This window comes from Mustela erminea, chromosome 6, assembly GCF_009829155.1.
Source record: "Mustela erminea isolate mMusErm1 chromosome 6, mMusErm1.Pri, whole genome shotgun sequence".
Classification (NCBI taxonomy): domain Eukaryota; kingdom Metazoa; phylum Chordata; class Mammalia; order Carnivora; family Mustelidae; genus Mustela; species Mustela erminea.
Window position 1 is genome coordinate 138,470,899 of NC_045619.1, and position 15,699 is coordinate 138,486,597.

Sequence of the window (15,699 nt, forward strand, 5' to 3'; positions counted from 1 at the left end):
TCCGATTCGAGCTGCGGGGAGGGGGCTGCGGGCCCGAGGAAGCAGAAAGACGTCCGGCCTCTGCACTGCGAGGGTCAGACGTCAGCTCACGGGTACCATCCGGGCTGTGCCGGGAGGACGGCAGGGCGGTCTCAGACCCGGGTCTGACTCGGTCCGGGTGAGTGTGGGAGCCGGGCATGTGAGGAGCTGTGGGAAAACAGGCACAGATCTCGGGGCGCAGGGGGCTGCCTCACGGGAGCTGCAAGCTGTGGGCCAGTTTATCGTGAGTGGGGAGGGCACAGTGTCGGGGGCCCCGGGAGCCTTCAGGGACGGCCTGCATTGGGGCGGACAAGCCTGCCACCCTTGGGTTTTAAGGCAGCTCCTGTCACACAACTCACCCTCCAGCTGAGCTATCTTGGGGGAAACTGCTGAAAAGTCTGTTCTGGGAGACAGTCCCCCCGATGACTAAGGGTTAGGCACTGGTACTAAAAACAGTAACAATATTATCATAAAATAATACTAAATAATAGTAATAGCGTCCATCCCAACGTCCGTGGGGCTCCAAGATACACTCATTAAATGCTTAGAACAGCCTTTAAGCTAATCGATCTGTCCCTTCTGTATAGGTGACACGGTCGCCTGGCCAACCCTGGCTCTTGTCATCGCTCTGCGGACTTGCTTCTGTCCTGCCAGACCTCAGCGTAGGATGACGAGGACCCACAGACATGTGAGCATGTCTTCTCGTCCACGTATCACTCCTTCCTTTGACATCGTGTTCTCTAAAGAACACCTTGCTGAGCTCTGAGACTACAAAGTAGGCGACTTTCCCTGGCAGAAACTTGGACGGGCAGAACAGCAAGAGAGACAAGCCTACAGACCCTTAGAGAAACGGAAAACGCTCCGGTAAGCGTGTGACACGCTGGTGTGTGAGCCCAGGGGACGGAAGGCCCGGGAGCGTCTCCCAGTGCTTGCCACATTGGCAACACTTGACTGGGTCTCAGGGGATGCCTACGGGCTCGTGGAGCGGAGCACGTGGCAAAGGCCATTCCAGAAAGGAACGGGCAAGTTCAGTGGCACAGGGTTGAGGAAGGGGACCAGGAACATCAATAAACTAAGAAATGCGGCCCGCCCCCCAGGGGAGGGCAGAAGGGACAGGGGCCTGGACGCGTGACCATGAAGGGCCTTGAAGGTCAAGCTTTATGCTGCGGGCACTGGGGAGGGGAGGGGGTAGTCTTTAAGCTGAGATGATTGGGGAGGAAATCATGCCCCTCTGCGGAGGCCCTCCGTTCCCTTCCCCCATACGCACCCCCGGAATGAGAGCATCGGCCTCCGGATTTCCAGCCGCACCAGCTGAGTGGCTTTTGTTTCTCCAGATGCTTGGGCCACAAGCTCCTGTTTCTCTGTGTGCTGCTTCCTTCTGTGCAAGCTTCTCGGGACAGTGGTCCCCGAGGCGCTCTGATCATCTCAGCACGGCCACCCGGATGAACCAAAGGCCAGAAGGGACGCAGTGACCCCACGGAGAAGCCCCCACAGCGCCCGGGTGGCGGAGGGAGAGGGAAGAGCAGGCCGGCTCCGGAACAGTGGCAGGTATCTACAAAGCCTCCGCTAATTGATGGGCTCGCCATATATCATCCTAGATAAAGGACCCCCGTGCAGTAAACGCGGATGTTTAGAACATCCTGATAGGGCTTTGTTAACAAGAAGATAACAGAAGAGCAAGATATGTTTGTTTAGCTGCCTATAGATAAACCCAATAGGTCTTTGTTAACTTTTCATGACTGATGGCCGACCACTAACCATGATAAATAATCCCGGAACAGGCAACTTTATTTAAAGTGCCGGGCGTGGGGCACCAATTTTTAGCTCTTTGGAGTGAGGGGGAAGCATTTTCTGCACATGAGGACACATACGTCATCGTGTGTCAGTACTCGACTTTCTCTAAGTAAAGCTCAAGCGTCAGCGAGAGTTGGACAGCAAGGTGCCCCTTGACAGGTGATGGGGGGGCTGGGTTCGGGTCCCCTGAAACCCCAGCAAATCTGAGGAATGGGATTTCTCAGACGTGTCTTCCACAGAAGGGCAGATCGATGCAGACGTTTTTCTAGGAGCTACGAACAGGTGAAAATCTGCTTTTCCATACTCAGCAGGAGCATGGTGGCCGGAGATGCTCCTGCCTGTGATTCATTGGAAGTTGTGAAATCTTTTCCCAAACTGAAAGCAGCCTAAGAATTTATTTTCAGAGTCCGAGGGGGTACATTTTGTCACCATCTTTAAATAAGCCTCGCCTGCTGGGGTTCATCGTTGTGTTAACTAGATGGGCCCACAAGTCACGGTTTGCCCAGAACTCACCCAAAGCCAAAGCCTCCGAGTACATTGAAGGCAGCTGTTTCGTAAATCCCGTTACAAAGAGACCGAACTCTTGTGCCGTGGCTGAGAAATTATCCTGACGCTGTTATTTTTAATGCAATCTTTTAAAAAGAGGGCAATCATTTTTACTAAAAACATCATTTGAATTTTATCTTGGCTAAAATGCTGGGGAGGAGGGGCAGGGTTTGACCTGAGCGTCAAATCTTCCCCAACCTGCGGACTAATTCATTTTGATGGCCAGAGTGATACTGGCTCTCGGAAGTTAACCAGATTTGCCACTGGTAAATGGAGGTCCTGGATGAAATGATGTTTCAGTTAATAAAAAGAATATTACAAGGAATTCATTCTTAATGTAGAAAAATTGCGATTTGCAAAAGCCACAGGTGCAATGTGTCCTAAAGTACGAGGCAAAGCTTTCCCTTTTCTTCTTTTTTTACTGTGTCACAACTAAGAAAGAGCTATTGTAATTCAGTTCCCATCTTGGTTCTAAGAGAAAGCTCTGGCTGGAGTCTCTCTCTGGGGCAGCGCCATCCTGAAAGCAAGAGATTTGATTCCCTAGACTCCCTGGAACCGCAAGTTCACATCCCGGAGGGGCTGGGCGCAACCCTTCCTCCTTCCCAGGCAGTAAATAGCGTGGAAACCAGGTTATCGACGTGGCCAACTTTCAGGAAAGACCTTGAAACCGGAGCCACGGTGGACCTGGGCGATCACGTGGTGCTGCCCATGTCCCGTGGGGGGTTTGACTGCGAGGTGGCCCGCCCGAAACTCTCACAGGGATCCCAGGAGATAATTCAACTGGGTCGTTAACAGAAGTCCGTTTAAAAGCCTGCGATGGGCCGCGCAGGGAGCCTTCTCTGCTTACGCTTGCGTGAAGCCGTTGGGTGGCTCTATCAGATTAGGTGTGAGACGGGCAGAGGAATCTGGAGTGTTTACTTTCAAATTCACCGTTTGGCTGCATTTCCATAGCGCCTTAATATTTCAGTACCATATTTGCATTCCCGATTAGTGGGTTGGCCTAGGTACATGATTCATGTTTATTTCTTCTTCCTTTTCCTTTTCTTCCTTCTTTTTTTTCTTTTTTTTGGCTCCAGGAGCTAATGCCCTCACCTGAGTCCAAATAATCAAGTTACTGAAATTCTAGCACTTTTCAGCCCGCGCGGCTTCTGTACGTAAGGTGCACGGCTTCCGTTCGTCCTTGCACACCCCGTCCGCCCAACTGCTGACGTGACTCCTCTTCCCACGGAAGCCCAGCTTCTCTCGGGGGGTGTGTGTGGGGAGCATCAGACCCGGGAAGGGCGAAGACCAGGGAAGGGCAGGAGGGACGTTTGTTTGTTTTAGTGACACGAGCTGTCATCAGGCCTGAAAAGGGACTGGGGGAGCCAGCTCACCTGGACCTTTCCTTGCTAGAGCTCCAAACCTCTTCTTTTTCCTCTGCTCTTTGAGGATGACAGCAGCCCAGCTAAGCAGGAGAGTTTGCAGACTCTCATCTCGCTCCCGAGTGCGTGGCACCCGCTCAGCATGGTAGTCAGTTCCGTGGGAATTCTGTGTTTTTAAACTGCATAATCGCCAACATTCGACACCAGTGTAGAGGTAAGTATGAAGCCTTGGCAGGTGTACGTCATGATGACACTGTGTGTTTCTGTACGGACGTCCTTGGGATGAGACTCTGCACGCAGACTTTGATACGCCTCTCAGAGACAAAGTGGGCAGCGGACAGTGGGACCCAGGACTTGGGAAAGGTGGTGAACAGCCTCTCAGGGCAGAAATCCCATCGACTTCCAAACCCGGTCAGGATTTCAGCTGCATTAAATCCCTGTATTGTCCGTGACCACAAACTGAAACACGGGCCAGCTCTGTTTCGGTGGCCTGGTAAGCCGGAGCCCTCTGAGGGGCCCTGGCATTTTGCAATCAGTGAGTGGACCTACTCTATTGTTTTTAGGGATTGAAACAAAGTTCAGTGACCATGAGTTGCACGTTAAAAATGCTTGAAAAAATAACTTGCCATCCAGGAAATGAAGTGGATGCTGAAATATATTGTTTCTACTCCACCTCCTAGAGGCAACCAAGCCCATGGAAGCCGCTCCCCTGTTCACAGGCTGAATGTGTGTACATGGACGAGTACACCCCGTGTTCCTATGAGTGGTTAAATTGACGTCGTACAACACTTTCGCCGAAGTCTAATACACACCCCTGACAACTGAGACTCTGTACGTAGGTTCAGAGTCCTAGAGACATGAAGGATTACTTAACGGAGAATTGTTAGCAAGTTGAGAACCAACTCTTCAGCTTGTCCGCTTCCATTTTATCCACAATAAGCAATATCCATGCTTCCTTTTTGTTTTAGCCAGACTTTTGCAATTCAAGATGCTGTCTGGGCAGGGGTCAGTGTGCTCCCTCCACCCGGCCCGGCCGCGGCTCTTCTGCCTGCTGGAGGGGCGTCCTTCTGCTGTTCTTTGTAAAATCTGCTCTTGCAGGCAAGACAATCTGAAAAGGATAGCTTCTGTGCCTCCTTTTTCTTTTTTTCTTTTTTTTTTTTTTAAGATTTTATTTATTAATTTGACAGAGGGAGACACAGCAAGAGCGGGAACACAAGTAGGGGGGATGGGGGTGGGAAGCAGGCTCCACACTGAGCAGAGAGCCTAATGCAGGGCTCGATCCCAGGACCCTGGAATCATGACTTGAGCCAAAGGCAGGTGCTTAACCCACTGAGCCACCCAGCCTCCCCTGCGCCTACTTTTTGTATCTTATTTGATTTCTTCTTTTTACTTCAGGCCTATTCTATTATTTATTTCTTTACTTATTTATTTTAAAAGGTTTTATTTATCTGGGAGAGACAGAGATAGCAAGAAAGAGCTCGAGCTGAGAGGAGGACTCGATCCCCAGACGCAGAGATCGTGACCTGAGCCGAAGGCAGATGCTTGACCGACTGAGCCACCCAGGCGCCCCTCTTCTTCGTGATTTTAAAACACACCAGTAGTTTCCAGTTGGGTTCCATTACACAACACACACTTCCCCTCACCTCTGGATTTGACATCCTAACAGGCATTGGAGAGATCTCGCGTGTCAGCGCCTTTTAGACACACCTTATAACGCTTCGAATCTCAAGCAGAGCATGTTAGAGCGGCAAACGCATACAGATTGCACAGGACGTCTTTGTTTCAAAAACGGACGTGTGAGGACATCCTGTAGTTAGAGAGCACGGCTGTGACCACACGGGGAAGGCTAGAACCGCAGTGCATGGGCCAGGAACAGTGAACAGTGACGCCTGTGGATGTTCTACAACTGCCCCGTGCCTTCGGCAGGTACCGGCCACGGGCGGTCACTTAACTTTCAAGGAGTTAAAACGAAATGAAGTGAGTCCAGTTTCTTGGCTGGTGTGGCTCCATTTCAAGTGCTGAGAGTCCCCGTGGCCACGGTGGCCGTACTGGACAGTGCAGAAATTATGGAGCGTGTCCATCGTCGCAGAAAATTCTGCTCGGCAGCTTCTGCAACAAGCCCAGGAGGCTGCAGGGGTAGCTCCGCCACGAGAGAGCGCCCCGGCAATCAGTGCATCCCTGCCCCGGGACCGCCCTGCTCCCTTGAGAAATCTCTCCTTTCAGGTGTGAGTTGGGTGTCCTTATCTGACATGTCTCTGACATGTTTACTGTGCGGAAGCCTGAGGTTGTTCAAGAACAGGCTGCTGAACGTAAGTGAGCTAATGCGGCATGTCCTCCGTGGTTTACTGTTCTGGTTAGTTCCTCGAGATCGTTTAGCCGAAGAATTGGAAAATGCCAGTGCCAAAACAGCTGCGTTTTGACTCGTGGCATATTGACGTTGTTCGGACAGGCCTGTGGTTGGAGGCACTGGGGCCTGGGACGGTGGCACGGCTCTCCGTCCTCTCTGCCTCTGTGCCCCGGAGCGGTGCCGTGAGAGTAGAGCCGCATGCCCATTCTGGAGGAGGACACTGGGGGGGGGGGTGGGGGTCTCTGTCTCCCGGTGATCGTCCACGTCCAGTAATCAAATCACTTGATTAGAAAATTGCCTAGTTACTGCTTTGTCCAACTTTCCAAGCCTCGATTGTCATATCGAGGTCGCTCCTTTGGTGGGCGGGGCATCGAAACCCACAGTCTGAGGCTCGTAGGAAAGCCAGAATTTACAGAGCACCGAGAAGTTACAGAAAGAGCAAGACAGTACGCACTGATGGAGGAAGCTGGAGAGAGAAGCCGCGGCAGGTACCCCAGCCGGGCTTACCGCGCTCTCACCGTGTGCGGTGGTGCGGGATTTCGTTCACGTGCACAACTGTCCCAAGCAGGGGGTCTTCTTCTCTTCTCTACAGAGAAGGAGACTGAGATTTAGAGATGTGGCTTGTTCAAACCCATTCAGCAGTTGAGCGACAGAGCCAGGATTCAAATCCAGGTTCTGACTTAAAAAAAAATAGAAAAAAAGAGAAAAGAGAAAGTGCGCTCTTGGCGGCTCTCATGCTAGATTCCTTAAGATTCAGTTTAAACGTCTCAACAGAATTTGAAGAGAAGATGCGCAGAGCAGAAAGCGTCCGTTTAACGTGTGAAGCTTGTCAGAAACAGCACAGGCACCTCGGTGGGGACGGTCGGCCAGCGGCGGGCGGGGCTGGTCATCTGACCATGGACTTCCCGCTGGGAGCCTTTGCGAGGTGCAGAACACGTTTCCCACGTGACCGCTCGCCACAGCACCGGGCCGTGTCTCCTTTCCCCTGTGCACCCCGCGCAGCGCGAGCGTGGTGTGCTGCCTGGAGACTTTCGTGGCAGGTGTTAGGGGACGGGGACGGGTAAGGGTAAGACATCCTGGGCCTGTTGTTTGTTTCCGTGCACGTTGCGCGGATAGCTACGTCAAAACTAACAGAAGAGAGGACAGGTGAGGAATTGGGTTTAGAAATGCATTTACAGAGCGTTCACTTTCTCAGAGCTAGCAAAAGGGAGCCTTGGGTGGCTCAGTTGGTTAAGCGTCTGTCTGTGGCTCAGGTCATGATCCTGGGTTCCCGGGACTGAGCCCCGTGTCGGGCTCCCTGTTCAGTGGGGAGCCTGCTTCTCCCTCTGCCGCCACCCTGTTCATGCTCTCTCTCTTTTCCCCTTTCTCTCTCTCAAATAAATGAATGAAGCCTTAAAAAAAAAAAAAAAAAAAAAAAAAAAAAAAAAAAAAGGAAAGAAAGAAAAGAAAGAAAGAATCAGAATACAACCTGGTAATATTTTCGGACTATTTGAACTCCCTCTGGTAAGTACTTTGATAGTTCTAAGAGAGAGAGAGAGAGAACTCAATGTTTTCTTCACAGCACTTAACTTGGTAAGAGTTAGCTCCTTAAGGGACAGTACCAATGGTCTTTTTCAGGTTTGTATCATTTTGCCCAAGATTATAAACATTCCATTAGTGAAAAATAAGACCCAACTCAAAACCCCGACAAAACTTCCCAAGTTTACCAAAATACTGACGAGGTTGCCAGGATACAACAGGAAATTATTGTTTAGGGCAAGGTACCGAAAAGATGCTGCCGCTGTTTTTTTGTTTTTTGTTTTTGTGGGTTCTTTTTTGGAGGGAGAGAGAGGGAGAAGCAGGCTCCCCACTGAGCAGGAAACCTGACGTGGGGCTCGATCCCAGGCCCCTGGGCCAAAGGCAGCAGCAGGCGCCCCAGACGCTGCTTCCGTTCTGAAAGCCTCACATATTGAAATCTGGTGGCGTGTGTATGTGCGTTCGTCTCAGGTCAGCTCTGCCGGTTCCTACGGTAATGGAACCATTTGCTAAGCTTTTAAACCTTAGGTCGGTCGTAAACACAAACATTTCAAAGCGTAAAGCTCGGGGCGCCTGGGTGGCTCGGTGGGTTGAGCTGCTGCCTTTGGCTCGGGTCATGATCTTGGGGTCCTGGGATCGAGTCCCGTGTTGGGCTCTCTGCTCAGCGGGGAGCCTGCTTCCCTCTCTCTCTCTGCCTCTCCATCTACTTGTGATCTCTCTCTGTCAAATAAATACATAAGATCTTTAAAAAAAAGAAAAAAGCGTACAGCTCTATTCACATGCAAACCCCCTGCCAGTCTTGGGGGTGGATAAGGGTGTGCACAGAGCCAGGGCGGAAGAACAGCATGGAAGGTTCTCGGGTCCGATGAAATACACGGTAGGTAACACGTGGCGTGTCGCCGCAGGAGGCTGGAGGACAGAAGCAACTCGAGAGCCTCACAAGCCGGAGCCGGGGACGCCGGACTGGGCTCTCACCCGTTTTCGGCACCGGCATGGGGGGCGCCTGGCAGATGCTCCCCGACAGATGGAGCATTCCCGAGGCCGGCAGCCGGCGTGTCCGGGCTGGAGGGTAGCGGGTCGCAGGCGTTCTAGTAACTCACACCCCCACCGAATGTCGCACTGAGGATGCGCTGTTTCGCTGTCCCTCTGAAAGTCTCATTTCCTGTGTCATCCACCAGCCAGCACGCACGGATTAGTAGTTACTTTATACTTTTTAGCTACGACTAATGCAAGATTCTCAAAGAAATCCTTTCCTTGTGGAACGGCTGACTGCGCCCTGGAGACCTCACTCAGGACACGATCTGTCTCCTCTTCAGTCAGGGGAAGGCGTCGACTTTGAGACTTAAACCTTCTAAGGGAAACTGCTGTGATCTAAAGAGATCGGCTGTAAAACTGTTTATTTTGAAAACTTGGCCTGCGTGCCGTCCGTGAACTTCATTCATGCACATTCTTAGTGGCGACGTTTCCGTATCTCCGCGTTCATTTTAGACTTCAGTTTGGTTCGTGCGCCTTTGTTTCATCGCCCTATTGAAAAGGGAACAAAGGCGGTCTAGGTGACAGAGTGGGGTAAGGCACTGTATTTTCTCTCTCAACAAACCCTGACGAAGCCGGAATGCTCTGACAGCCACGGATTTTCCTCGGGACACCGGGAACCACAAATCAGCTGCGGGATAAAGAGCCTCCCTGTACTTGGCTGCGGACACCTTCAGAAGAGGGACCCCGTGTTGGTCCCACACGAGAATGGCACTCTGCCCGCCACGAGGGCTCGGCAAGTCGATGATCTCATCATAAGCTAGTGTCCAGGGAGTGACGGTGTCCCTCTGCCTCTTAAATACCATGTCCTCCGAGAAAATCACTAGCTGGGATGTTGTGGGTCCCCCGACCCCCGGACACCAGGGAGGCTTCCACTGCAGTGGAGGGCAGATCCCTGCTGCCCCCGCCCCCGGGCCCAGTTCTGTTCACCTCTGTCCACAGTCAGAACCTGCTTTCTTCTTAACAGCTCGAGTCCCCTAAAGCTTCTTTCCGGATTCCACCAGCTTTCCCAACGGGTGTTCCTCTGCCCTCTCATCCGGTACTGGCCTCCTCTTTGCCCATTTTGTTTGGCTTCATCTAGCAAAGCGGATCCCATCACACTCTTGCTGTCTGTGCTCTAAGCTCCGTGTCTGTTGTCTTTCATACGACCCGATGGAGAAGCGCGACGCCCAGCCTTCTCACTGGGCTCTGGACCACAGGTGTTTTCTTCTCGAAGGCAACCCCCGTATAGGTGCCGCACTTCCCTCGGCCGGTACGCGGACGGCGGTCCGGCGGACACTGAGACCGCCAGGCCAAGTCACACAGGCCATGGGGCGGACAGAAGATGGTAACAGCTTTGGGTTTCGAGTGACCTGGACTGGATTCAACTCACTGACCTTGAGGTGAAAGGCGCTGTATTCCATTACTAATCCCTTGAGCTATCCAGCCCCCTGAAAATGATTCTTTGGTTTTATTATTGCAAAGGCCATTTATAAAATCATGAACTGGATTTAGGAAAGCAACCATGAAATAGCATGGGACAAGTGATTGAAATTCCTTCAATGTATTATGGGCTGAAGTCTCCCGACAGTAGGATTGGGGGAAAAGGTATACAAGCCACCTCCGTTCTTATTTCAGTAGTGTGACCGGCTCACTTAAACGTGGCAACTTTAGATCCACTGACCGTGCCTCAGGGAACTAAATCCTAAGTAAAGAAAATGGAAAAGCAAACTATGAAATAGCCAATAATCTTTATTTTGCACTTCCCCACCCCCCATCCCTCTCCAAAAAGCACTAATGGGTATATCTGTGCATGTGAAAATACTGTATAAAGTATTTAGGATGATCTCAAAGAATTAAAACAAAACAAAAAACACATAGCTCAACATAGATGCTTCGTTTCTTTGTAGGGACAGAAACATTTTGGCTTCTAGAACAAGGAGGGCAGTGAAATACTGCACCTTGAAAAGGTCGGCTCCGTTTCCACTGATTTGCAATTTAACATTCATGGCAGAAAACCTCATTTCTCTAACCACATAATAAGTTTTAAAATATGACTAATTCATACACTAATATCAATTTACTTGGCATTAAAAAAATTCACAATTTCTATTAATATATTTGTATTAGGTTCAAAGCCCATATTCTAGCATTCAAGATATCCATTACACTGGCCCAAATTGGGATTATTTCAAAATCAAGTAAAAGTCCATATTTATTCCAAAGTTGCTAAAATATGCTAATAAAGTTAAATTTGATGTTTTACATTAAAAATAAAATATTTGGTTTATCTCTCAGACATCTATAACATATAATAAATAGTGGGCAGTATAGTAATATAATAAAGTTTTGTGATACCCTGAAATTTGATGAGTTTTCTTTAAAAAAAAATTCATAATATACTTCATTTCAGCCTTAAACCACAATCTCAATGAACAGATTTGCAGAAATAAAACAATATAAACACAAAATGCTACAGTATATATGTTTTTTCATTTTTTGTTTCTGTTTTTGTTTTTTTGTTTTTTTTTTACTTTTGGGGAATCTACATGTCCATTTAGTAAAAGTTAAGTCAAAGAAACTTAAGAGATAACAAAACAATTTCAAATCATCAAGTACAGACTTAAATTGCCTTGTTGTCCTTCCGACTGCGAGGGCCCTCTCCCCCACGGCATCCGGGGCCCAGCGCGGGCTCAGCTCTAGGTAGGTTACTTGGAACTATGGCTCTGCTTCTAGCCTTCTTCGCGTATGTACAGCAGTTAATTACAGATGTGGCTGAAATCACCGTGGATTTCAGAGAAAGCCAGAATTAAACACGATAAAAATTTAAAAAATAACTACTTCATAAATATTTATTATTTACATGAGGGGAGATCTTCTAGTCGGGGACGGGGGGTTTTATACAAGTTGATGACATGTAGAAGCCGTGGGAGGAGCGCCACGGTCAGGTGCCACGGACGTAGAAACCACGTGCGAGTCAACAAAAATAATCTGCGCCAAAGCAAACAGGACATGATAGAAACCTTTTTCTTAAAAAATAGAAGGTATTTCACAAAAGCCTGAACATTTTACATGTTAGTACTAAAAACGGGGGTGGGGGTGGGGAAGCTTCATATATTTTCATCACAAAAATATTTACTGGTACTCCCAGTGGAGTTTCTTTTCTGTCATTGTGATTATCTTACTAGAGAGGGGGGGACAGGCTGCAGACTGTACAGACTAGCGGCGTCCGGGAGTGACAGTCGAGGCGGCTGACACATTGTCTTCTCAGCTAACACCTTAACGAAAAGGCCCTGGAGAGAATAAAGAAAATCAGAAGGGAAGATGACGGTCTGTTTATTAATAATACTTGTCACTGGTCATAGAAAGGGGGCGTGGCGGTCCTGAGCCACGGCTCTCCTGGAGTCCATCTGCTGTCACACGGCCAGGGCCGCCCAGGCCGGTCTGTCACGGGGCCCGGTCCAGGGTGGACGGTGTGTTCTCGTCCTTGGGCTTCCGAGACCCGCTCCCTGCGGGAATGTGGGGCGCAGGCAGGATGCCGGACCGGCCCCAACTCCCCTCCGAGGCGGTGCTGCTCGTCCCCGCCGCGGGACACGTCAGTGTGCCCGGTGCTTTCTCTTTTTGTGCTTCTTATCCTTCTTCTTGTTGGCACACTTGGGGCAGAACCACTGCATTTCCTCCGGCGGCGCAGCCATTATTCCGACACAGGGCCTACGCGGGGGCAGGGGGAGAAAAGATTTTGGATCAACCGGCTTTATGTATATATTCTTTCCCTATGTGTGCCAGTAATTTTAATTAAGTAATTTCTAGGCCCATGGCCCATTTAGTGGCGTCTGGGCTGGGGAGCTCCAGTGCAGGCAGCGCTGCTGCTGGGCGCGTGGGTTACCGGGTTGCAGGGGGCCCTTTTGGAGGCCCTGCTAGGGGTCTAGCGGTCACTTGTCCTTTCAGCCAAAACGGGCTAGTTCTTCCGAGCAGTGGCCTGGTTTTTGTCTTAGAGGTGTCCTATATCGTGCAACTGAATAGATTTCAATCTTTTTATATCTGATGTTTAAAGTATAACCCGAGGAGATTATCTGCGTAAACTCTGGCAGGGATTCTTCAGTTTGGGGCGCAGTGGGGAGAGGCATGAAGAGCAGACCAGTCATCTCGTCCCGCACCTCGCCAAGCGTCTACCAAGGGGTTCCCTCCATGCTCCTGTTCAGTGTTGCAGCATAGAAAATTACTGGGAAAAAAGGAAAGGGAAGCCCTACAGTTTGGGCTACACAAAATATTTAGAATTTAGGCTGAAGAACAATAGCCCAAAGGTTCTTGGTTTTAACCTTAGTATTAATCCCATGTTAATCTTACTGTGATCCTGCTCCCTGCACTGCTTCTAGGACAGCAGTGGAACTGCGAGCATGACCAGGACGGACGGCGGTCACCGCTGTGCCCTGAAGAGCGCCACCCCCCTCCACCCCTCGGCCGGCCCCGCCTACAGTGCTCACCCCCCCACTCCGCCGGCCCCGCCCACAGTGCTCACCAGTGATACCAGTCGTCACAGTCGTCACAGCCGATCATGGGACTCCCATCGTCCGGCTTGTTGCATCCGGGGCAGATCCAGATCTGATTCCCCCACTCATCTCGGATCTGAGGTTTTTAAATGGGGGAGCAGGCAGCGGGGGGGTGGGGAGGAGGAGGCAAAAACAGAGATGCAGTGGGAAAGAAAGAACCAAAAAGAGGACAGAATAAGAATGATTACTTTATCACTTTATCCCATGAACCTCATAAACCAGTTAAACTAAAAAGAGAGTCAGCGGTTTTAACAATTTACTGAAGTCACGATCGCCATCATCACTACCCTAGGACCCCGTGAAAAAGAGAGTCACTAAGTACTCAGAAGATATTTCTGATGACTCTTTCAAACTCTCTTTTGTAAGTCATAAAAACACAGCATTTTAGAACCAGTTCTATGAACTATATGACCTGCAGCCACTGATCTGAAAACCACTGTAAGCAACGGTACCAACTCGGGCCGTCATGGCAGTGGCAGCTGGTGTGTCGGCAGCCACGGAGCGCGGCCACAGGCAGCCTCCACGGTCACATCCACAGGCATGGCATTAATGTATGCGGCCCAGTGTGCACGTATCACCTTATTACTTATTAGCCAAGCCCTTCTTCTGAACTGGCTGATAAGATCAAGGATATGAAAGAGCTGTTACTAAGTAACTTTCCATTCCCTTTATGACATTTTCAACTAAAGCACAATCAACTAAAGGGCAAATAAAATAAGGGGCGCAGATAACCAAGGAGCTACCCGTTTTCACATCATTTGTTATGGACGTGCTGTGCTCTAGGGTTTGCTTTCCTTAACTCAGCAGCTCCCAGCGAGAAGCATCCCGAATTAGGTCGCTTCCTCAAATCCCACATTAATAAAACCAATTTGGAAGAAACGAATCTTCCAAAAACAGCAAGAACTATGAGCTGATTTTCAAAGTTTCTACAGTAACAAGGCAAAGAATCTCATTCAGTTTATTTGGCAAGGAACAGTCGGTTTATATGTTTTCAAACATGACACTGAGTGGATACTTAGAAAAGAACCGCTCTGTGTGTAAGGGCGCACTGCGGACACAGACGCTTCATATATGAAAGCCTCCCGAAGAAACCAGGGCCGCTACGGCTCTGATTTAGCCCCCTCTATGTACAAGGGTAGAGGACCACCAGTTCCCAGGTGCCAGCCGTCCAGGTATAGGACGGGTCCAGCGTCCTGGGCCCTGAAGTGGTCACGCATGGCCAGCTGGGCTGCTGGGTGACCTCTCTCGAAATGAGAAGGCCGTGACTCTGTTGCTACACAAACTGGCCCAGCATCCTTAACAACTAACATCCAGCCGGGGTCCTGAATTCTCTCCAACATCTTACTTTTGTTTACTCATCGTGGAACAACCCTCGGATAGGGGACAAACGGGGAAACTGGAGCTCGGGAAACATAAGTGACAGCAGCAAAGTCCCTCTATTAGGCAGTGACATTTTTGCTTGATAGCCCATGTTGTCCCCCAAATCACACATTTTGGTCTCTGTCTACAAAATGTCTCTGAGGAGGTACAAGTTTTCCATCCATGCTGCCTATGCCAATTAGATCCATCTCCAGGGAGTTAGCCCCAAAATCCACTGGAGAATCAGAAATTTTAGGTAGAACACATTGTATTGATCAGCTAGTCTAACATGAACCCCCTCATTACCGATGAAGCAATGGAGGGGGAAGAGGTAAAATATAAACTCTTTCCTGATCAACCAACCCGTCTTGCAGTGATGTGACCTCAATTTTAACACCTAGAACAACTGGTCCTTGAATGGGCCAATTTGATGATTACACCTTTTTTTTTTTTTTTGAGGGAGAGAGTGCGCATGAGCAGAGAGGGACAGAGGGAGAGAGAATCTTAAGCAGTCTCCACATCCAGTGCAGAGCCCGAAGCGGGGCACGATCTCACGACCCTGAGACCATGACCTGAGCTGAAATCAAAGTCAGATCTTAACTGACTAAGTCACCCAGGTGCCCCAATGATCACAGATTTTATCGTATCTTCTAATTTTGTCTTGAATTGCCAATTTAATATTTTTCTGTTAATGTTTCATGTCTTTATATCCTCTCTCAATACCTTGGAGATTTTCTTCTTATCCTTTCTATCATCATAGTGCCTCAAATGTATAAGGATTTATTGACACTTCCTTCTAAAATGCCTTAAAGAGATATAATATTTACTGGATTTATAACCACCACCCTGAGTCCTACCTTCCAATCCTATCTATTCAGACAGGCCTGTGCCACCCGGAAGCTGACCACAGTTTACACATGTGGTGGTCCCAGCAGTATTGCACACAGAGTGCCTCTATGTGCCGAAAATCTCTCCATTGTGTGTCTGTCACTCCACAGTGCCCAAGGGACCTATTTATAAAAACGTGTCATTACTAGATTGACTTCAGGGTTTGACTAAGCCCTGATACTGCTCAGTATGGGGAAAACACCTGAAAACAGTCCCGTGACAAGAGCGTGAATTCATTCAACAGGCCGAGCTTAACCACCTGCAGACGCGCTTCTGCACTCAAGCTCGTTTCCATGCCATGCGAGCGCTG

General features: G+C 49.5%; 1 protein-coding gene across 1 annotated transcript in view; it reads right to left on the reverse strand.

The window, feature by feature from the left end:
- Window positions 1–10,324: 10,324 nt before the first annotated feature.
- The window catches only part of TAF3 (TATA-box binding protein associated factor 3), a 174,651-nt gene continuing 169,276 nt past the window's right edge, over window positions 10,325–15,699 (reverse strand). Inside the window, exons 6-7 of the mRNA XM_032349786.1 lie at window positions 13,112–13,218; window positions 10,325–12,303 (exon numbers count right to left, since the gene is read on the reverse strand). Coding sequence (XP_032205677.1) covers window positions 12,189–12,303; window positions 13,112–13,218 — 222 coding nt within the window. The 3' untranslated portion in view covers window positions 10,325–12,188. The remainder of the gene's footprint in view (window positions 12,304–13,111; window positions 13,219–15,699) is intronic.